Consider the following 25,313-nt stretch of genomic DNA (forward strand, 5'->3'; position numbering starts at 1 on the left):
GTGCAACTTCCAGCGTGCATTTACTGTGAACACTGAGGCTATACCCGCTTTAAGTTACGGTCTTAACAGTGGCCAAGTAGACTACTGTGGCTATTTGATCATAATGTAGGCCTACCAGAGTGGCCTACAGTGGGGAAAAAAGTATTTAGTCAGCCAACAATTGTGAAAGTTCTCCCACTTAAAAAGATGAGAGAGGCCTGTAATTTTCATCATAGGTACACGTCAACTATGACAGACAAATTGAGAAAAAAAAATCCAGAAAATCACATTGTAGGATTTTTTATGAATTTATTTGCAAATTATGGTGGAAAATAAGTATTTGGTCACCTACAAACAAGCAAGATTTCTGTCTCTCACAGACCTGTAAGTTCTTCTTTAAGAGGCTCCTCTGTCCTCCACTCGTTACCTGTATTAATGGCACCTGTTTGAACTTGTTATCAGTATAAAAGACACCTGTCCACAACCTCAAACAGTCACACTCCAAACTCCACTATGGCCAAGACCAAAAGAGCTGTCAAAGGACACCAGAAACAAAATTGTAGACCTGCACCAGGCTGGGAAGACTGAATCTGCAATAGGTAAGCAGCTTGGTTTGAAGAAATCAACTGTGGGAGCAATTATTAGGAAATGGAAGACATACAAGACCACTGATAATCTCCCTCGATCTGGGGCTCCACGCAAGATCTCACCCCGTGGGGTCAAAATGATCACAAGAACGGTGAGCAAAAATCCCAGAACCACACGGGGGGACCTAGTGAATGACCTGCAGAGAGCTAGGACCAAAGTAACAAAGCCTACCATCAGTAACACACTACGCCGCCAGGGACTCAAATCCTGCAGTGCAAGACGTGTCCCCCCTGCTTAAGCCAGTACATGTCCAGGCCCGTCTGAAGTTTGCTAGAGTGCATTTGGATGATCCAGAAGAGGATTGGGAGAATGTCATATGGTCAGATGAAACCAAAATAGAACTTTTGGTAAAAACTCAACTCGTCGTGTTTGGAGGACAAAGAATGCTGAGTTGCATCCAAAGAACACCATACCTACTGTGAAGCATGGGGGTGGAAACATCATGCTTTGGGGCTGTTTTTCTGCAAAGGGACCAGGACGACTGATCTGTGTAAAGGAAAGAATGAATGGGGCCATGTATCGTGAGATTTTGAGTGAAAACCTCCTTCCATCAGCAAGGGTATTGAAGATGAAACGTGGCTGGGTCTTTCAGCATGACAATGATCCCAAACACACCGCCCGGCAACGAAGGAGTGGCTTCGTAAGAAGCATTTCAAGGTCCTGGAGTGGCCTAGCCAGTCTCCAGATCTCAACCCCATAGAAAATCTTTGGAGGGAGTTGAAAGTCTGTGTTGCCCAGCGACAGCCCCAAAACATCACTGCTCTAGAGGAGATCTGCATGGAGGAATGGGCCAAAATACCAGCAACAGTGTGTGAAAACCTTGTGAAGACTTACAGAAAACGTTTGACCTGTGTCATTGCCAACAAAGGGTATATAACAAAGTATTGAGAAACTTTTGTTATTGACCAAATACTTATTTTCCACCATAATTTGCAAATAAATTCATTAAAAATCCTACAATGTGATTTTCTGGATTTCTTTTTCTTACATTTACATTTACATTTTAGTCATTTAGCAGACGCTCTTATCCAGAGCGACTTACAGTTAGCACATACATTATTTTATCGAACCCACAACCCTGGCGTTGCAAATGCCATGCTCTACCAACTGAGCTACATCCCTGCCGGCCATTCCCTCCCCCTACCCTGGACGACGCTGGGCCAGTGTCGCCGCCCCATGGGTCTCCGGTCGCGGCCTCACGACAGAGCCTGGATTCGAACCAGGATCTCTAGTGGCACAGCTAGCACTGCGATGCAGTGCCTTAGACCACCGCGCCACTTATTTTGTCTGTCATAGTTGACGTGTACCTATGATGAAAATTACATGCCTCTCTCATCTTTTTAAGTGGGAGAACTTGCACAATTGGTGGCTGACTAAATACTTTTTTTCCCCACTGTACCATCAAAAACAATGGAGAAAATGCATCCCATAACATTTGAAATGGAAATAACTCATCATTCAGCCTACGGTAACAGCCAATGTGTGGTGTTCAATGTAGGCCTACATTCCATGAGACTTTTGAAAAAAACATGCAGGGCTTGACATTAACCTCTTTATCCACTTGTCCTTCAGACAAGGAGGTGACTGAAAGAGTTGTTGTGTTTGATGCAAGAAACCACTTTACAAAATAAAATGCATTATTATTCCCATACCATTATTACAGAGAATTAGGCAAATTATGCTACCCTTTGCCTATTGGCTACTTAGCTTATTCAACACTCTCTAACACTGCCCCTTTAAGACAAAAACATCTCTTTACCTGACTTGGTTTTCAAAGATGTCTATAAATGTACATGTTTTGTGCTCATGTAAGAAGCAATCACTCCCCTATTGTTTTAGGTGTTCTTAATGTTTGGTATACTCAGTGTAGGTTAGCTCCAGTATCTAGCTTGAGACATTTTATACAGTACAGAAAGAGAGACATGTACAGAGTCTGAGCAGATATTTAAAATGCTGTAACATGAGAAATCTGTTAAATAAAACATGTTATCGTGTGCTGATGTCACGATCTGGATGTTTTGAAAAACTGATGGAGCTCCTCCGTCTTTCAAGGAAATCTTAATCGTCTCTCTCTTTCTTTCTTTCTTTCTTTCTCTCTCACACTCTCTCTCTGTCTCTGAGGGTGTTTTTTTACAATGTTGACCTGCGAAGTGCTATTAGGGTTGCATAATTTAAAAGGTATTAGGGACAATTAAATCTTGACCTTTAACCAACATCTTTTGGTTTTTAAATGCATTCAAACTGACACAGTAAAGAGTTTGAAATAATCTCCCCCACATTCCTGTTCTATTCATCTAGAGATGTTTAGGTTACAAGCGGAGGCTTCAACCAGGGAACTTAGATTGTGAAATGTAGGGAAGTGAGACGGATACAAATAAAACCTGCTCATTATGGGGTCGGTTACCTTGGTAACCATGAACCTCAAAATCGTCCCAGAGGTCAAGAGCAAAAAAACATATTAAAAGTATTTATGCTCCCCATTAGGGGTTGAAATGCAGACCTCGTAATAGCAGGGCCTATTTGATTAAGAGGCTCCAGCCTCCATTTGAAGCAGCTATAGCTAAATCAGGGACACACAGAGTGTTTCTTGGTAGTCTTAAATAAATACTACTTTGAAACAAAAGTATACACCTCACACACATGGTTATGGGCTTTAAAAAAAGAAGACACCTGTCAGATATAGAGTTGAAATGTATTCAATTTTGAGTTTGCATCCCAATATTACACTTTATATACATCACAGAAGACTGAAATATAATAAAACCGTTTGACATAGAAACACCGGATTTTCGGCATTTAATGTAAAGTAATGTTTATTAATTATGAAATTATGAAAAATATAAATAACATTCCACCCATGAGGCCACTAGGTCATTTGACTGCAGGAAAGGGCTACCAGTACGATGTAGATTACACAGAATGAGTGGTAAGCAAACATGAACCACCATGATTAGATAGAAACAATGGACTAGTTAAAGCATAAATATTCAGCTTCTACCAATAGACATACATATTCAGCTTCTACCAATAGACATGAATATTCAGCTTCTACCAATAGACATACATATTCAGCTTCTACCAATAGACATACATATTCAGCTTCTACCAATAGACATACATATTCAGCTTCTACCAATAGACATACATATTCAGCTTCTACCAATAGACATACATATTCAGCTTCTACCAATAGATTTAAGTCATTGCATAATAATGATAAAAGAGTTGGCACATTCATAAATATTTTAGTGACCGTCTTAGGACACCCAGTAAATGAGTTTGGGTTCTGGGACTGGCTGGCTCATAAATATACTCTACATGGTAGTATTACATGTTGTACAGCACAACTGTGTGTGTATGCTGGTTTATCACAATCTAATTTATATCCTCTCTTCACTCTTATACCTTAAACATCTATCTATAATTGGTTTTTAGGTATAATTGCTCACAATATCCAGAGGAAATGATAGAGCTTATTATCTAATCACAGACTCATACACACACTAGAATTAAACTTGACATACACACCTGCTCTTATATATAATGTGACAGACCAGCTGTGCACTGTATTAGTGTGCCCATTAACCGTTTATTGTTTTGACTTTAATAGCTGGCTATTATCTTTATCAGTGGGAAACTCTATAAACTCCAGTGGTGCAGGTGGTTTCTGAGTTCTACAATGATCCACTGTAAATAAGGCCACAAAACATATATGTTTTATTGACCAACACACAGTACCAGCCGCTGAACAGGCTGGTTGGAGAGAGAAAGGAAGGAAGGTAATCTAACTTTGGGATAATATGTGCTCACGAAGTTGCAGGGGCCAGGGTTACTGCTCAAACATCCTCCACTTCTAAAGTGGAAAGAGTTATTAAAGATTCAATGGTATGGTTTCCAGTCGATGAGGCACAGGCCGGACAAATAGGTCTACAGATGATATGCTTTAGGTGGGATTCTCCCATGTTTCAGTGTAACAGGGTTGGTTATGTTTCCACTTGACACTGCAGAAATATGTATTTGATGTTTATGTTTTCTAATTGGTTGGTTCAAGTCAGATGTCAATAAGGTGTTATGCCATTGGTCATGCTTGCAGATAGAGGGAGATCGCGAACGCAAATTCTTCCCATTCTGATATTGACATGCAAGCGGTAGGTCACGTTTTGGAATACTGTATTCTATTTTACAAAGTGTACGAGTTCACTATGTACATGTCCTGATGTGTGTGTGTGTGTGTGTGTGTGTGTGTGTGTGTGTATATATATATATATATATATATATATATGTGTGTGTGTGTGTGTGTGTGTATGTATGTATGTATGTATGTATATATGTGTGTGTGTATATACACTACCGGTCAAACGTTTTAGAACACCTACTCAAGGGATTTTCTATATTTTTACTATTTTCTACATTGTAGAATAATAGTGAAGACATCAAAACTATGAAATAACACATATGGAATCATGTAGTAACCAAAAAAGTGTTAAACAAGTCAAAATATATTTTTTTATTTGAGATTCTTCAAATAGCCACCCTTTGCCTTGATGACAGCTTTGCACACTCTTGGCATTCTCTCAACCAGCTTCACCTGGAATGCTTTTCCAACAGTCTTGAAGGAGTTCCCACATATGCTGAGCACTTGTTGGCTGCTTTTCCTTCACTCTCCTTCTTGGTCAAATAACCCTTATACAGCCTGGAGGTGTGTTGGGTCATTGTCCTGTTGAAAAACAAATGATAGTCCCACTAAGGCCAAACCAGATGGGATGGCGTACCGCTGCAGAATGCTGTGGTAGCCATGCTGGTTAAGTGTGTCTTGAATACTAAATAAATCACAGACAGTGTCACCAGCGAAGCACCCCCATGTAACCGGTGTGAAATGGCTAGCTATTTAGCGGTGTGCGCTAGTAGCGTTTCAGTTGGTGACGTCACTCACTCTGAGACCTTTAAGTAGTTGTTTCCCTTGCTCTGCTTTTGTGGATAACAGTGCTTTGAGGGTGACTGTTGTCGATGTGTGCTGAGGGTCCCTGGTTGAAGCCCGTTTAGGGGCGAGGAGAGGGACGGAAGTAACACTGTTACATTGATGCTGTTGACCCGGATCAATGGTTGCTGCGGAAAAGGAGGTCAAAGGGGGGTGAGTGTAACCAGTGTGAAATGGCTAGCTGGTTAGCGGTACGCGCTAGTAGCGTTTCAATCGGTGACATCACCGATTGAAGAGGGTCCCTGATTCAAGCCCGGGTAGGGGCGAGGAGAGGGACGGAAGCAACACTGTTACACCCACACCATAACACCTCCTCCTCCATGCTTTACGGTGGGGAATACACATGCGGAGATCATTCCGTTCACCCACACCGCGTCTCACAAAGACACTGCGATTGGAACAAAAAGTCTCCAATTTGGATTCCAGACCAAAGGACTCATTTCCACAGGTCTAATGTCCATTGCTCGTGTTTCTTGGCCCAAGAAAGTCTCTTCTTATTATTGGTGTCCTTTAGTAGTGGTTTCTTTGCAGTGATTCGACCATGAAGGCCTGATTCACACAGTCTCCTCTGAACAGTTGATGTTGAGATGTGTCTGTTACTTGAACTCTGTGAAGCATTTATTTGGGCTGCAATTTCTGAGGCTGGTGACTCTAATAAACGTATCCTCTGCAGCAGAGGTAACTCTGGGTCTTCCATTCCTGTGGCGGTCCTCATGAAAGCCAGTTTCATCATAGCTCTTGATGGTTATTGCGACTGCACTTGAAGAAACTTTCAAAGTTCTTGAAATGTTCCGTATTGACTGACCTTCATGTCTTAAAGTAATGATGGACTGTCGTTTCTCTTTGCTTATTTGAGCTGTTCTTGCCATAGTATGGACTTGGTATTTTACCAAATAGGGCTATCTTCTGTATACCCCCCTACCTTGTCACAACACAACTGATTGGCTCAAACGCATTAATAAGGAAAGAAATTCCACAAATTAACTTTTAAGAAGGCACACCTGTTAATTGAAATGCATTCCAGGTGACTACTTCATGAAGCTGGTTGAGAGAATGCCAAGAGTGTGCAAAGCTGTCGTCAAGGCAAAGGGTGGCTATTTGAATAATCTTTTTTGGTTACTACATGATTCCATATGTGTTATTTCATAGTGTTGATGTCTTCACTAATATTCTACAATGTAGAAAAAGTAAAAATAAAGAAAAGTCCTTGAATGAGTAGGTGTTCTAAAACGTTTGACCGGTAGTGAATATATATATATATATATATGTGTGTGTGTGTGTGTGTGTGTGTGTGTGTGTGTGTGTGTGTGTTTATTATCTATATATGTGTGTGTATATATATATATATATATATATATATATATATATATATATATACATATATACACACACACACATATATATATATATATATATATATATATATACATATATATATATATATATATATATATATATATATATATATATATATATATATACAGTGGGGAGAACAAGTATTTGATACACTGCTGATTTTGCAGGTTTTATCATAGGTACACTTCAACTGTGAGAGACGGAATCTAAAACAAAAATCCAGAAAATCACATTGTATGATTTTTAAGTAATTAATTTGCATTTTATTGCATGACATAAGTATTTGATACATCAGAAAAGCAGAACTTAATATTTGGTACAGAAACCTTTGTTTGCAATTACAGAGATCATACGTTTCCAGATGGTCCATTGGCAAACTTCAGACGGGCCTGGACATGCGCTGGCTTGAGCAGGGGGACCTTGCGTGCGCTGCAGGATTTTAATCCATGACGGCGTAGTGTGTTACTAATGGTTTTCTTTGAGACTGTGGTCCCAGCTCTCTTCAGGTCATTGACCAGGTCCTGCCGTGTAGTTCTGGGCTGATCCCTCACGTTCCTCATGATCATTGATGCCCCACGAGGTGAGATCTTGCATGGAGCCCCAGACCGAGGGTGATTGACCGTCATCTTGAACTTCTTCCATTTTCTAATAATTGCGCCAACAGTTGTTGCCTTCTCACCAAGCTGCTTGTATATGTATATGTATATATATATATATATATATATATATATATATTGTATATATATATGTATATATATATGTATATATGTATATATATGTATATATATATATATATATATATATATATATATATATATATATATATATGTATGTGTGTATACAGTGGGGGAAAAAAGTATTTAGTCAGCCACCAATTGTGCAAGTTCTCCCACTTAAAAAGATGAGAGAGGCCTGTAATTTTCATCATAGGTACACGTCAACTATGACAGACAAAATGAGAAAACAAAATCCAGAAAATCACATTGTAGGATTTTTTATGAATTTATTTGCAAATTATGGTGGAAAATAAGCATTTGGTCAATAACAAAAGTTTCTCAATACTTTGTTATATACCCTTTGTTGGCAATGACACAGGTCAAACGTTTTCTATAAGTCTTCACAAGGTTTTCACACACTGTTGCTGGTATTTTGGCCCATTCCTCCATGCAGATCTCCTCTAGAGCAGTGATGTTTTGGGGCTGTCGCTGGGCAACACGGACTTTCAACTCCCTCCAAAGATTTTCTATGGGGTTGAGATCTGGAGAATGGCTAGGCCACTCCAGGACCTTGAAATGCTTCTTACGAAGCCACTCCTTTGTTGCCCAGGCGGTGTGTTGGGATCATTGTCATGCTGAAAGACCCAGCCACGTTTCATCTTCAATGCCCTTGCTGATGGAAGGAGGTTTTCACTCAAAATCTCACGATACATGGCCCCATTCATTCTTTCCTTTACACGGATCAGTCGTCCTGGTCCCTTTCTAGTTCTATTTTGGTTTCATCTGACCATATGACATATGATGGTAGGCTTTGTTACTTTGGTCCCAGCTCTCTGCAGGTCATTCACTAGGTCCCCCCGTGTGGTTCTGGGATTTTTGCTCACCGTTCTTGTGATCATTTTGACCCCACGGGTTGAGATCTTGCGTGGAGCCCCAGATCGAGGGAGATTATCAGTGGTCTTGTATGTCTTCCATTTCCTAATAATTGCTCCCACAGTTGATTTCTTCAAACCAAGCTGCTTACCTATTGCAGATTCAGTCTTCCCAGCCTGGTGCAGGTCTACAATTTTGTTTCTGGTGTCCTTTGACAGCTCTTTGGTCTTGGCCATAGTGGAGTTTGGAGTGTGACTGTTTGAGGTTGTGGACAGGTGTCTTTTATACTGATAACAAGTTCAAACAGGTGCCATTAATACAGGTAACGAGTGGAGGACAGAGGAGCCTCTTAAAGAAGAAGTTACAGGTCTGTGAGAGACAGAAATCTTGCTTGTTTGTAGGTGACCAAATACTTATTTTCCACCATAATTTGCAAATAAATTCATAAAAAATCCTACAATGTGATTTTCTGGAGAAAATAAATCTCAATTTGTCTGTCATAGTTGACGTGTACCTATGATGAAAATTACAGGCCTCTCTCATCTTTTTAAGTGGGAGAACTTGCACAATTGGTGGCTGACTAAATACTTTTTTCCCCCACTGTATGTATATGTATATATATATATATGTGTATGTGTGTATGGTACCTGTTAGATATTGGGGGCATCCTGGGATGTGCTTTTGTATGTTATTGCTGTAAGAGCAAGTTAGCTAGCATACTCTAATTGTAATGGTCGCATTAGCCCCTGCCAATTCACAGTTATTTCCATGCTAACAGCCGAATCACGAATCTATAGCCATCAACATACTGTTGTCCTGCACATCTAATGTGCTTCCTTGTGTGTATCGTCAGGTACTTACATTTATTGTATTTTGTTCTATTTTTGTCATTGTTATGATGTTTGATTACAAAATCCCCTGTCTGATATAGACATGCAAGTGACGAATCACGAATCTACAGCCATCAACATACTGTTCTCCTGCACATCTAATGTGCTTCCTTGTGTCTATCGTCAGAATAAACACCAATCAACTGGGCTCGCTGGCTAGACAGTCGTTTCTTTCCAAACACAACGCAAGAGAGTTACGAAGTATGATCACATCTGTTACACTGGTGCCGAGACCAGTTTTAGCTGGACAGCTGTTACATCAGCACCTGCAAGTAAATGGTAATAAAGGTTGGAGTCTGTTTGGTCAGCTCCATCTCAACACACACGATCATAAAAAGAGTTAAGAGTGAGTGGTGCCACAGCTCTTCACTGGTTACGGTTAAGGTGTCTGCATACATAGTGTCTGTTAGTTCCTAGCAGAACTTGGCTAGGCAATGTGAATGTCTGTGCTCGCATACTCCCTTAAAATACCTTTGACTGAAAAACAAGAAAAACCGGCAATATTACTGTTTGTCCCTCTTGAGATGCTGTAGCAACAAGTACACTTCCTCAAATTAGTCTGAATGAATCTAAGATAATGCAAGAAATCTGTAATTAATCAACGTTTTTGCCAAGGAGGCCATAGTCGCGCTATTTTACATCTAACTAAGATGTTTGGTAAAGTATTTCTCAAGTGAAAGAATTAGCAGGAAAACTAGTCGTCTGTTGTTGAATGACAACAAACACTAGAGGTAAAGAATCCCTACTGTTGACCAATCACCGACGAAGGGGCGTAGACTTCGGTTACCGAATTTCAATAAGCTTCAAGAAAAAAATGTGTGCGCTCGAAAAGCCCCCCCCCCAAAAAAAACAGCAGAAGGCTGCCGAACACCAAAACGAACAAAAACGTCACAAAATGTTGTCATAATATATGTGCAAACCGTTTCGACTGGGAAGCATACGGTAAGCTTTATGGGCTCCGATGGTAAAAAATTAATGTGGGCCTGGTCACCGTTTACAAATCAGGGTTGTCAAGGGTGGGGCCAGACAGAGCACATTACGGATATCCATATTAATGTTCCATTAGGGAGTTTTTCAAGGATTCTAATAGTGTCACAGGGTAGGGAGTACTTTTATGCAAGCACATGTGTAGTATTTGTTTTCTTTCAAAATACTAAAGCTTTTGCTTGATTGAGCAGAAGGGTCCCAACCCCTCCCATCTGGCACTCGATCAGGCTCTCGATCTGGACTGGCATTTGAACCCAGGTATTTTGAGATGTAGAGAAAGGGGATGGCATGTGGGGTAGGGCTGGTGGGAAGACAAACCCCAGCGCACAGATAAAACCGTACAGGGATGACTCAGCCAGAGTTTATGTAAGAGACAAAGCCGTTTTTATATAGGCACTTCCAGCTCCTAACTGACCTTTCCACTCACTCGTTTTAATCTTGACCTGGCCACAGATGGGCTAGACAGCCAGGGTCAGTCAAATGTCCATACACATAGTAAGAGGGGCAGGGGTTAATGGGAGAAAGCCCAATTAAAAAGACAATGTGAAAGAGAGAGGTAGGACATTCTCTTTTTTTCTCTACTTTAGATAGGAGTTATTGGGGCACTGACTGACATCATTATACAGGCACATTTGTGTTAGTCCATTATCAGCAGGAGGACTTGTAAGGCAACTGCAGCATACGTCAGTAATACAGAGCTATTCAGTATGAAGATGTGCTGAAGTTGCTTTCTTTCTGTGCATTCAAGTTTCTCCATGGCACTAACATTTTCTTTATATTTAGCAAATTAACCATGAAGCGAGCAGCAAATGTACTGAACGTTTAAAGAAAAACAGCAACTTGACAGTTCTCGCGTTCTGAAAAAAGTAAACTTCATTTCAGATTAGCATCAGCCCTGGCTGCACATGTGCATCTCATTCAAATCCACTGTTCTCTCAAATACATTGTACAGTGTTGTTATTGCAAATGCACATGACATGTACAGTACATCTGATATTTGATACTAAAGCAGAGAGCAATCTACATTTGAAAAACTCAATCCAATTGTTTTGTTGACACCGAAAACCTCCCTTTAAGATAAACCCAATTTGTTTGAAAATTACATAATTGTATTCTTATTCTTAGAGACTCTCGGCCTAAAAGCTACCCAGCAGACTATATTCCTTTTTTAGTGTGTTGCTTTTGTTGATGTTGCGGGAAGCCATTCCAAATTAGCCACTCCAGCCCAGTTAAATATTTCACCATGTTTCCCATCTCAGACAGAACGCTTGAGTGGTGCTCCTGCACCTGGAGGTGAATAACAGCCACTGCAACCATGATGCAGATCCTGGCCCTTCCATTATGCATGTGTGCAGAAAATAGTTCCACTTTACTGTGCTTCGCCAGCCTAGCGGAAGTAACGGAACTATCCATTAGCTCAGCCACACTGTTTGACTAGGGCAGGGGGTCTCCAACCTTTTCTAGCATAAGAGCTACTTTTAAAAAATGAAACATGTCGGGAGCTATTCATTTTTTTATAGCTTTCAAATAGGCACATTCTTCTCTTCTCCTCTACCCTGCAACTCTTCCCCGGGTCCTTGGTGTACAAGATATGTGTTTTCTGTTAATATACCTTGTAAAATAATGGTTATTAAACAACTCTAAGGGGCCCCATAAAATTATATTCACATTTACATACAGTACCAGTCAAAAGTTTGGACTCACCTACTCATTCAAGGTTTTTTCTTTACTTTTACTATTTTCTACATTGTAGAATAATAGTGAAGACATAACAACTATGAAATAACACATATGGAATCATGTAGTACCCAGCAAAGTATTAAACAAATCAAAATATATTTTATATTTGAGATTCTTCAAATAGGCACCCTTTGCCTTTATGACAGCTTTGCACACTCTTGGCATTCTCTCAACCAGCTTCACCTGGAATGCTTTTCCAACAGTCTTGAAGGAGTTCCCACATATGCTGAGCACTTGTTGGCTGCTTTTCCTTCACTCTGCTGTCCGACTCATCCCAAACCATCTCAATTGGGTTGAGGTCGGGGGATTGTGGAGGCCAGGTCATCTGATGCAGCACTCCATGACTCTCTTTCTTGGTAAAATAGCCCTTACATAGCCTGGATGTGTGTTGGGTCATTGTCCTGTTGAAAAACAAATGATAGTCCCACTAAGCCCAAACCAGATGGGATGGCGTATTGCTGCAGAATGCTGTGGTAGCCATGCTGGTTTAGTGTGCCTTGAATTCTAAATAAATCACAGACAGTGTCACCAGCAAAGCACCCCCACACCATAACACCTCCTCTTCCATGCTTTACAGAGGGAACTACACATGTGGAGATCATCCGTTCACCCACACGCGTCTCACAAAGACACAGCGGTTGGAACCATAAATCTCCAATTTGGAGTGTGCAAAGCTGTCATCAAGGCGAAGGGTGGCTATTTGAAGAATCTCAAATATAAAATATATTTGTTTAACACTTTCTTGGTTACTACATGATTCCATATGTGTTATTTCTTAGTTTTGATGTCTTCACTATTATTCTACAAGGTATATTCTACAATGTAAAAAATAGTACCAATAAAGAAAAACCCTTGAATGAGTAGGAGTGTCCAAACTTTTGACTGGTAGTGTAAGTATTCAGACCCTCGCTGCACAGCTATTTTCAGGTCTCTCCAGAGATGTTAGATCGGGTTCAAGTCCGGGCTCTGGCTGGGCCACTCAAGGACATTCAGAGACTTGTCCTGAAGCCACTCCTGCATTGTCTTGGCTGTGTGCTAAGGGTCGTTGTCCTGTTGTAAGGTGAACCTTCGTTCCAGTCTGAGGTCCTGAGTGCTCTGGAGCAGGTTTTCATCAAGGATCTCTCTGTACTTTGCTCCGTTCGTCTTTCCTGACTAGTCTCCCAGTCCCTGCCGCAGAAAACATCCCCACAGCATGATGCTGCCACCACCAGGCTTCACCGTAGGGATGGTATTGGCCAGGTGATGAGCGGTGCCTGGTTTCCTCCAGACGTGACGGTTGGCATTCAGGCCAAAGAGTTCAATCTTGGTTTCATCAGACCAGAGAATCTTGTTTCTCCTGGTCTGAGTGTCCTTTAGGTGCCTTTTGGCAAGCGGGCTGTTATGTGCCTTTTACTGAGGAGTGGCTTCTTCCGTCTGGCCACTCTACAATAAAGGCCTGATTGGTGGAGTGCTGCAGAGATGGTTGTCCTTCTGGAAGGTTCTCCCATCTCCACAGAGGAACTCTGGAGTTCTGTCAGTGACCATCGGGTTCTTGGTCACCTCCCTGACCAAGACCCTTCTCCTCCGATTGCTCTGTTTGGCAAGTCCATATTATGGCAAGAACAGCTCAAATAAGCAAAGAGAAATGACAGTTCATCATTACTTTAAGACAAGTAGGTCAGTCAATCCGGAAAAGTTCAAGAACTTTGGAAGTTTCTTCAAGTGCAGTCGCAAAAACCATCAAGCGCTATGATGAAACTGGCTCTCATGAGAACCGCCACAGGAAAGGAAGACCCAGAGATACATCTGCTGCAGAGGATTCGTTCATTAGAGTGAACTGCACCTCAGATTGCAGCCCAAATAATTGCTTCACAGAGTTCAAGTAACAGACACATCTCAACATCAACTGTTCAGAGGAGACTGCGTGAATCAGGCCTTCATGGTCGAATTGCTGCAAAGAATCTACTACTAAAGGACACCAATAATAAGAAGAGACTTTCTTGGGCCAAGAAACACGAGCAATGGACATTAGACCGGTGGAAATCTGTCCTTTGATCTGATGAGTCCAAATTTGAGATTTTTGGTTCTAACCGCTGTGTCTTTGTGAGACACAGAGTAGGTGAACGATTATATCCGCATGTGTGGTTCCCACCGTGAAGCATGGAGGAGGAGTTGTGGTGGTGCTTTGCTGGTGACACTGTCTGTGATTTATTTAGAATTCAAGGCACACTTAACCAGCATGGCTACCAAAGCATTCTGCAGTGATACGCCATCCCATCTGGTTTGCGCTTAGTGGGACTATCATTTGTTTTCAACAGGACAATGACCCAAAACACACCTCCAGGCTGTGTAAGGGCTATTTGACCAAGAAGGAGAGTGATTGAATGCTGCATCAGATGACCTGGTCTCCATAATCACCCGACCTCAACCCAATTCAATCAATCAATCAATCAAATGTTATTTATAAAGCCCTTTTTACATCAGCAGATGTCACAAAGTGCTATACAGAAACCCAGCCTAAAACACCAAACAGCAAGCAATGCAGATGTAGAAGCACGGTGAAAAAAGTGAGATGGTTTGGGATGAGTTGGACCGCAGAGTGAAGGAAAAGCAGCCAACAAGTGCTCAGCATTTGTGGGAACTCCTTCAAGACTGTTGGAAAAGCATTCCTCATGAAGCTGGTTGAGAGAATGCATAGAGTGTGCAAAGCTGTCATCAAGGCAAAGGGTGGCTACTTTGAAGAATTTAAAATATAAAATATATTTTGATTTGTTTAACACTTTTTTTGGTTACTACATGATTCCATATGTGTTTTTCATAGTTTTGATGTCTTCACTATTATTCTACAAAGTAGAAAATAGTAAAAATAAAAAATAAAACTTGGAATGAGTAGGTGTGTCCAAACCTTTGACTGCTTCTGTATATATATACGTTTTTATACTCTCAATATTAAAAAAATGTCATAGAGAAACAACGAAAATGGATGTTCTGAGTCCATGTCAATGCTTAAATCACATCAGAAGACACATTTTTAGGTCTGGAAAAAAGTGAACTAACTTAGATTTTTTTTACTGTAATAAACATTTTAATTTTGTGTTTAAAGGGAGAGGAATGTGTAGGTCTAGCAATGTTTCTGCTGTTAGGCCTACTGCTGCAGCACATGTCATGGCAACACAAAAATGTATGCACGCATGACTGTAAGTCGCTTTGGATAAAAGCGTCTGCTAAATGGCATATTATTATTTATTATTATTATTATGGCAGAGTTTGCAAAACTATGGCCACCTAATTGATACAAATAATCATGTTATCTTTATGTCAGGCAGAAAGTCTTTCTGTCCATCCATTAGACGGTTATCATTACTAGCATCGTTGCTAACTGACTACATATGGAGTGATAGACAAATGCGCGCTCCAAACAGAGAGACATGGGCAATATTGCTGGAAATTAATTGGCAGATATTGTGTTAAGTTTTACTTTTTAAGCCACTAGTGGCTAACCAGGGGTGGGATAATGTCAATGTAGTTTTGATTGGATAGTACCTAGTAGCTTATGTTTATGACAGTTTGCGATGGAACACATAAAATAAATGGTAGCCTGTGATCTACCTGGTGGAGACCCCTGGTCTAGGGCATTTTAATCCCCTGGGCTCAGGAACACAACAATTGTGGATAGGCCCTAATCCCACTAGGTGGTAGGGCGTAGCAAGCTATCTGCTTTAGTTTGTGAGATGATCGATATCTGTCGAGGGAGGAGCTGGTTTTTACATATTGTGTATATTTATTTATTCTGAACACATTTAAATTTTTTGTCAATTCTTTCACATTTTTTCAAAATGTTAGCTAGCTGGACAGGCAAACGCTGCCGAGTACTAAACTGTAAACCAATCAAAACTTGTGTACTATCCATGGTCCTATCTCTGCTGATCACGTCTGCCAATCACATTATCCTTATCTAAAGTAGTACACAGCTGGTGACATCTCCATCCAACAAACTGCAATTAGGTCAAGTATTTTTTATTTTTTTGTAATCAAACTATTTAGTCATAAACGTGATACCATCAATGCAAGCTGTAAAATTACTTCCAATTTAGAACACAGCAACCTCAGTAATGTAACTAGCTTGCTAGTTATTTAACTAGTTACAACAAATAGATATGTTGCTAGCTAGCAGGAGCAGATAGCTTTATCACTAGCTAGCATGTCAAGGAGCGTTTTAGCTATCAGTTTATTCCAAGTAATATTTCAAGACCACAAAAATCTATAGGACAAGTAGTAGGACCCACTAATTTCATTCATACTGACAAATAATAAATGTCACATTATCCCTGTCAATAGTTGGAGTAGGATGATTGCAGAGCACCCTGCCTCAGACTGTCAGGATGTTCATTTTCTAGCTCACAAACTACATTCCTTTGCTGTGATGATTTATTCTATTCATTCTTGTCTCTCACTTTTGTCTCTAATCAACTCTCCTGTCTCCTGCTCCCAGAGATCAATCAAGTGCTATTAACCAAGCATAGGCTGATTCACTCACCTGTGAGGAGAACCAGCCTACTGCAGTTTGAACTAGCCATGCCATCACTATTTAGACTTTGGGACCACGTATGCATTTGCCTGTTGTCTTTTCTTTGTGGGTTTTGTCATACACAGTCTAGTGCATTTTTTTGGTTGAAGAACACCAACTACAGATACATGTGCTTGTTTGAGCAACTCAAAGACTAAATTCAATGTAGAATCAGTTTAACAGGTGACAAACAGATTATTTTACTATTGTAACATGCAGTGGGGAGAATTCTATTGTCCCTGTCAGGAGCCCAGGCTTTTGCCATAGATGGTGGACTTCTCGTCTCTGGCCCACACAAGCTTTAGATTTAATTCTGCTAAGACACTTGTCTCTCTCTACATCGGTCAGCTACATTGGTGACCATGGTGGGATCATTTTGATACACCTATGGGGCCTGGGGCACACAAATGCTCCCAGAGAGAAGGGGGAATACTGACAGTTCTATAGTCTCCTTAAGAGGCCCAGGCTTTTGGCATAGATGGTAAAGCTCTCATTTCTGGACTGCAACATTGTAAGATTGTGCCCTCCACGGCACTTGATATACATTGATTAGTAAGTTACACTATATTTAGATACTTCAAATATCACTTGAGACACCTTTGCTATTTGTCTCCGTACTCAATAATGGCGAAACACTACTTGTGATGGTGTTCTTTGTTCGAATGTATATGCATGAAATGTACATTATGGGTAACATGTCTCACACTCAGTCATAGTTAGTAGAACAGCAAATGGATTGGCAAGATTTTGGCACCGTCAACTTTTAGGTTAGTAGGAAAGTTAATCATTTAAACCACCTTAATATACTCACATTCACTGAACATTTATAATTTTTAACTCAAACATTCATTTCCCAACTGCTTTTTCTATAGTCCTACAGGCTCTTTATCATTCTCCATACCTTATATTCCAATGCATCCAACATTATACATGCCCACCATGGTATTGGGTAGCTGCTATTTGAGAACTCATCTGGTTTAGAAATCAAACTCTGTTTATCTTATTGCAGAGCACATTGTACAACTGTTTTTTAGAGAAGATTGTATTGCAAGGTATGCTATATGTGTAGGCTATGCCATATGTATTGGCTAATATGCATATGCAGCTGTCGTTTTTAAACCTCCATTCTAGCATACATGACACATACACACACTTTATATCTACATGCTTTTATTTTGGTTTCTGTGCAAAGTGTATGATTGAATGTTTCTTTAAGCCTGCAGCTAGTTACTTGAAATGAGGCATATAATCATGCATAAGCATGATTACAAAATGTAATTCACTGACAGAGATAGCTAATGAAACACAAATTGACATTTACAGTAGCTGGCTAGGCTACTCAAACTGTAACATTGGCTAGCATTCAATAAATTGGCTAAATGGTGAACAGAGTTCCCTATTCGTATTGCATGCTGCATATTTAAAGTGCACTTGAAAACCGATATTTAACTTATTTCAGTCTTTGGGAGCTAGCTACAGTGCCTTCAGAAAGTATTCATAACCCTTGACCTTTTCCACATTTTGTTGTGTTACAGCCTGAATTTAAAATTGATTAAATTGAGATTGGCTGTCACTGGTCTACACACAATACTCCATAATGTCAAGTGGAATTATGTTTTGAGAAAATTTTACAAATTAATAAAAAATCTAAAGCTGAAATGTCTTAAGTCAATAAATATTCAACCCCTCCTTTATGGCAAGCCTAAATAAGTTCAGGAGGAAACATTTTCTTAAGTCACAATACGTTGCATTGACTCACTCTATGTGCAATAGTAGAGGTTAGCATTATTTTTGATGCCTCATCTCTGTACCCCACACATACAATTATCTGTAAGGTCCCTCAGTTGAGCAATGAATTTCAAACAGATTCAAAGAAGGGCCCCTATTGGTAGATGGGTAAAAACAAAAGCAGACATTGAATATCCCTTTGAGCATGGTGAAGTTATTAATTACATTTTGGATGGTGTATCAATACACCCAGCCACTACCAAGATACAGGCGTCCTCCCTAACTCAGTTGCCGGAGAGGAAGGAAACCACTCAGGGATTTCACCATGAGGCCAATGGTGACTTTCAAACAGTTACAGAGTTTTATGGCTGTGATAGGAGAAAACTGAGGCTGGATCAACAACATTGTAGTTACTTTACAATACTAACCTAAATTACAGAGTGAAAAGCAGGAAGCCTGTACAGAATAATTCCAAAACATGCATCCTGTTTGCAATAAGGCACTAAAGTAAAATGTGGCAAAGAAATTAACTGTATGTCCTGAATACAAAGTGTTATGATTGGGGCAAATCGAACTCAACACATCACTGAGTACCACATATTTTCAAGCATGGTGGTGGCTGCATCATGTTATGGGTATGATTGTCATCAGCAAGGACTAGGGAGTTTTTTTGGGGGGGATAAAAAATAAATGGAATAGAGCTAAGCACAGGCAAAATCCTAGAGGAAAACATGGTTCAGTCTGCTTTCCAACAGACACTGGGAGACAAATTCACCTTTCAGCAGGACAATAAACTAAAACACAAGGCTAAATATACATTGGAGTTGCTTACCAACACAACATTGAATGTTCCTGAGTGGCATAGTTACAGTTTTGACTTAAATTGGCTTGAAAATCTATGAAAAGACTTGAAAATGGCTGTCTAGCAATGGTCAACAACCAACTTGACAGAGCTTGAAGAATAAAAAAAAAAGTGCAAATATTGTACAATCCAGGTGTGCAAAGCTTTTAGAGACTTACCCCAAAAGACTCACAGCTGTAATTGCTGCCAAAGGTGATTCTAACATGTATTGACAAAAAATAAATAATACAATGTTTTCCTTTTGGGGTATTGTGTGTAGATGGGTGAATTCTTTTTTAAAAATCAATTTTGAATTCAGGCTGTAACACAACAAATGTATCTACATAAACCAAATCACATACAACTTTAAATGAACTTGCTTCTCACAGAGAAAACTAAACTAAACATACTAAATATACTAAATATACTAAACTACATGTATTCAATGTCTCAGCAGATAAAAGTAAATCCAATACTACTTGAAATCATCAGCATGGTAATGAAGCAAAGAGCAAAGACTGGATATTTCCCAAATAAATAGTTTATTTAATATTTTTATGTAAATACAACATTTACATGAAAGAAATGTGAACACTATGGGGATGTTGACCTTAGGATGTTTAAAGGGGCCATACGAGTCTAAGCCCTGTCTAATCTGGGGGAGTGGGGGGTTCTACTAAGCTATGTGGAATTATTTGAAGAAGGTCATACCAAGGATAGTTTTGCTATTTGATTTTTAATTTTAAGAACCCTTGAAGTATCATTAAAAAAAATATATATATATAATATTTGCTGAAAATGTTTATTTGGCCTTACTGTTATAAGCCCATACAAACGCATTGAATAACACATTCACTACATGGAACAACAGATAGTCCCCCCAAAAAAAATCTAAAGGAAGTTTGTGTTGAAGTGGTCTGGGTGATATAAGAAAGATCAGGTAATATTATTATTATTAATTTTTTTACATGTATTTAACCACTTATTTTTTGGCACTAAACAGGCTAAGCCCTATCTAAGCCGGGGGAGGGGGGTTCTACTAAGCTATATGGAATTGTTTTAAAAGGTCATACCAAGGAATGTTTTGCTATTTTATTTAGAATTTTAAGACCCCTTGAAGTATACATTTTTTTTTTTTTTTTAATAATTTGCTGAGAAATTGTATTTGGCCTTACTGCTATTTGCCCGTACAAACACACTGAATAACATATTAATTACATGGAACAACAGATAGTCCCCCCCCAAAAAAATATTAAGGAAGTTTGTTCTGAAGTGGCTGTCCTATATCTGAGAGACATAGGGAAGATCAGGAAACCGTTTGTTTTTGTTGTTGTTGTTTTTTTTACATGTATTTAACCCCTTATTTTTGGCACTAAACACTCTCCATATATACTTCCATTCATTTTTTGAACATTCTTGTGAGGCCTGTGGGTGTCCTAGAGCAAAACAACATGTACATGTGTTCGTGAGAGTCTCACCCTTCCACAGAGGGGTCATATTAGTGTGTTTTTCAGCGGCAGGGACTGGGAGACTAGTCAGGATCGAGGGAAAGATGAATGGAGCAAAGTACAGAGAGATCCTTGATGAAAACCTGTTCCAGAGCGCTCAGGACCTCACAATGGGGCGACGGTTCACCTTCCAACAGGACAACGACCCTAAGCACACAGCCAAGACAACGCAGGAGTGGCTTCAGGACAAGTCTCTGAATGTCCTTGAGTGGCCCAGCCAGAGCCCGGACTTGAACCCGATCTAACATCTCTGGAGAGACCTGAAAATAGCTGTGCAGCGACGCTCCCCATCCAACCTGACAGAGCTTGAGAGGATCTACAGAGAAGAATGGGAGAAACTCCCAAAATACAGGTGCCAAGCTTGCAGCGTCATCCCCAAGAAGACTCGAGGCTGTAATCGCTGCCAAAGTTGCATCAACAAAGTACTGAGTAAAGGTTCTGAATACTTTCGTAAATGTGATTTTTCAGTTTTTTACTTTTAATGCATTTACAAAAATGTCTAAACTTGTTTTTGCTTCGTCATCATGGGGTATTGTGTGTAGATTAATGAGGGGAAATAAACAATTAATCAATTTTAGAATAAGGCTGTAACGTAATAAAATATGGAAAAAGTCAAGGGGTCTGAATACTTTCTGAATACACTGTACGTCTGGGGGTAGGCCATGTCAAATGGATACATGATGTAGGCCAGAGTATAACTGGATAGATATACTACCCAGCTAGCACAGATGTTTCAGACCAGAGAATCTTGTTTCTCATGGTATGAGAGTCCTTTAGGTGCCTTTTGGCAAACTCCAAGCGGGCTGCCGTGCCTTTTACTTAGGAGTGGCTTTCGTCTGGCCACTCTACCGTAAAAGCCTGATTGGTGGAGTGCTGCAGAGATGGTTCTCTTTCTGGAAGGTTTTGGTCACCTCCCTGACCAAGGCTATTATCCCCCGATTGCTCAGTTTGGCCGGGCGGCCAGCTCTAGGAAGAGTCTTGGTGGTTCCAAACTTCTTCCATTTAAGAATGATGGAGGCCACGGTGTTCTTGGGGACCTTCAATGCTGCAGACATTTTTTGGTTCCCTTGCCCAGATCTGTGCCTCGACACAATCCTGTCTCTGAGCTCTACGGACAATTCCTTCGACCTCATGGCTTGGTGTTTGCTCTGACATTCGCTGTGAACTGTGGGACCTTATATAGACAGGTGTGTGCCTTTCCAAATCATGTCCAATCAATTGAATTTACCACAGGTGGACTCCAATGAAGTTGTAGAAACATCTCAAGGATGATCAATGGAAACAGGATGCACCTGAGTTCAATTTCGAGTCTCATAGCAAAGGGTCTAAATACTTATGTAAATATGTTGTTTTTGCTTTGTCATTATGGGGTATTGTGTGTAGATTGATGAAGAAAAAAAACTATTTCATCAATTTTAGAATAAGTCTGTAACGTAACAAAATGTGGAAAAAGTCAAGGGGTCTGAATACTTTCCGAATGCACTGTATTTAAAACCCATTCACAGTCTTACCACAGAGGTGTAAGTGCACTGGGACTGACAGAGAGAGAGAGAGTTTGAGACAGATGTTTATTAATGCATTAGTCAGAGTTCAGGTGGGGGAGTGAGTGGAGTGGAGTGGTGGCATGACTGTGTTGTTGTGTAACCAAGGCAAGATACATACACCAACCTACCAGTCTGAACCACAACTCTCCTTGAAACACTCTCAGATTGCTATCACCCAGTCAATAAGAGAACGGAATGTATATGTTTTTAAATAACATTCTTCTGTGAAAGTTACTTATGTTTTCTTCTGTTATTTATAGAACGTTTTCTTAATGTTCTGAGAATGGAATTTAGAGCTAATTGATGTTAATGTGTAGAATTTTTTACATTCACAGAATATTGCCAAGAACTGACATAAAAGAGAACCATACATTCTCTGAATGTTCTGAGAATATCTCTTTAGTCACACAATTTTTTTTTAAATGTTGTAAAAATATGAAATTAAATAGAACCACATGGGAACGTGTGTGGAATGTTCTGTGGAAGTACTGAAATTCCCACAGAAGAACGTTGTTTCTTAAAGTTCTCTGAACTATTTGAGAACATTACTTTAAATAGAACCATGAGGAAACATTTAGGAAATGTTATGCTGAAGTACTGAAATTCCCACAGAAGAACATTATTTCTTAACCTTCTCTGAACTATTTGAGAACATTATTTTCAATAGAACCATGAGGAAACCTGTAGGAAATGTTATGCTAAAGTACTGAAATTTCCACAGAAGAACGTTTTTCCCAATGTTGTTCCCAATGTCAAACCAGTTGGAGAACATTCCTTGAAGATCGTCCATTACGAAAAATTGTATTAAATGTAACCATGTTTGAACTTTTAGGAAACGTTCTGTTAAAGTAATAAAAATAAAGAAAATAAAAATGTTTTGTCAAGTTCCTTAAATGTGCTGAGAATGTTCCAAAGCCATGCAACTATCCTGCACCATTCCCAGAAAGTTGTGGGAAGGTTGTATGCAAAATAACCATTGGACATATACGCTCTCACCAAGCTCTAAAAAACATATGGTTCTCAGAACGTTATGTGCTAGCACGGAGTGCTGTAGTGTTTTCTCCTCTGGGACAAAACTATGCAAAACAAGCAGAGAGGATAGAGGAGACTAAATTGATTGCAAAAACAGGCAGGAGATTCATTGTACTAAGTTCAGTGTACAGTACTCCTGATCCTGCTGCCCCAGTGTCTCTATGTTTTGCATTGTATGTAGCCTTGTATGTTTATCCTGCTTGCATTTCCATATGGGATAATAAAGTTTACATTGCTAAATTATTTTTGTTTCTTCTCTCTCAGGTATCTGGGAATCACCCGGCCCCTCACGTACCCAGCCAGGCAGAATGGCCAGCTGATGGCCAAGATGATCCTGGGGGTGTGGCTGGTGTCCGCCTCCATCACCCTGCCCCCCTTCTGCGGCTGGGCCAAGAATGTCCACACGGGCGGCGTGTGCCTCATCAGCCAGGACATTGGATACACCATCTACTCCACGGCTGTGGCCTTTTACATCCCCATGCTCGTCATGCTCTTTATGTACTACAAGATCTTCAGGGCCGCCCGCAAGAGCGGCCTCAAGCACCGCTTCACAGACTTCACCCGGCGCGAGCGGCTGGAGACGGTGGCCAGTGAGGCGCTGAGGATGCAGGGCCTGAAGCCGCAGGGCGTGGCAGAGGAGTGTGCGGCGCTATCCCGTCTGCTGTCCCGCGAGCGCCGCAACATCTCCATCTTCAAAAGGGAGCAGAAGGCGGCCACCACGCTGGGGGTGATCGTCGGTGTGTTCTCTGTCTGCTGGCTGCCCTTTTTCATCCTGTCCACAGCCAGGCCCTTTATCTGCGGGGTGGAGTGCAGCTGTGTGCCCATCTGGCTGGAAAGGTTCCTCCTCTGGTTGGGTTACGCCAACTCCCTCATGAACCCCTTCATCTACGCCTTCTTCAACCGGGATCTGCGGTCCACCTACAAGGACCTGCTGCGATGCCGCTACCGCAACATCAACCGACGACTGTCCGCCGTGGGCGTGCACGAGGCCCTCAAGGTGTAGGAGGAAGAGGACAAGGATGACGAGGAGGAGAGTTTGGGGCCCCAGAAGCGTCCAAGGAATTTTAAATGCCGTCCTTTTGCAAAGACTACTGGGAAGTGCAGTCTCTGTGGTTGTATAATGGAGGCTCAGAGGGATGACCTGTGACCTGGCGGTAGTATTGTAGATAAAGACAGAGACTGACTGACTTCCTCTCTAACCCACTGCAGAGGCACAGAGATAAGGCCATTACTTAGGTTTGTGTCTGTGTGACTCACTCAGTCATTCTATTTTGGGACCCAAAACCATGGACCGTATTTGACGGTCTATTCAAGTTGACACTGGCTTTGTGAATATGCTACAGTTCAGTCTAGACTTCATATTCATGTCAGGTGGATGGTGCATTAACTGGGGAAATGACATTCGGACCCAGGCGATAATTCTGGGTCATTAAAAGCATGGGCTGTCAATGGATTTCTTCATGATGATATTTGCCAAACTGATGCTTAGGCAAGTGGGTGCCATTGGCTATTGACTTAAACCAGTGAAGGTCACGGAATCGGTATCTACGTAACTGTTTCCAGTTCAACTTGTCCGTGGTACAGTAGGTGATGATGGTGAACAATTGAAAGTGGTCTGTATAGGTATATGTTAATCTATTATTTTGTGGAGGCAGTTGTGTTTTCTGTTTACCAACAAAAACACTGCAGAACAGAGGGGTATACTACAAAGCAGGATCAAGGAGGCTGAATATTCTGAAAATGTTGAACGTTTTTAGAAATATAATCTTGAAATGAGCATTGGCTCATTGACTCAACAACCAAAAACACATACATGTATCTATGTTTAGCTTTCTTAATGAATCTGTTATTTCTGGTTGTTTATCAAAGTTAACTGGCTAACTCATTGAATCTGCTTTGTAGTATACACCTCAGAATGCAATTCTTTGTGTTGTCATTTTACTTCCA

At 40.5% G+C, this 25,313-nt stretch overlaps 1 protein-coding gene across 1 annotated transcript in view; it reads left to right on the forward strand.

Annotated features, from left to right (window-relative positions):
- LOC121556351 (5-hydroxytryptamine receptor 7-like) overlaps nt 1-25,088 on the forward strand; it is an 81,743-nt gene extending 56,655 nt beyond the window's left edge. The window contains exon 2 of the mRNA XM_041870555.2: nt 23,631-25,088. Within this exon, the coding sequence (XP_041726489.2) occupies nt 23,631-24,369 (739 nt within the window). The 3' untranslated portion in view covers nt 24,370-25,088. The remainder of the gene's footprint in view (nt 1-23,630) is intronic.
- The last annotated feature ends 225 nt before the right edge of the window (nt 25,089-25,313 follow it).

Source organism: Coregonus clupeaformis, chromosome 18 (genome assembly GCF_020615455.1).
Source record: "Coregonus clupeaformis isolate EN_2021a chromosome 18, ASM2061545v1, whole genome shotgun sequence".
In the NCBI taxonomy this organism is placed as follows: Eukaryota; Metazoa; Chordata; class Actinopteri; order Salmoniformes; family Salmonidae; genus Coregonus; species Coregonus clupeaformis.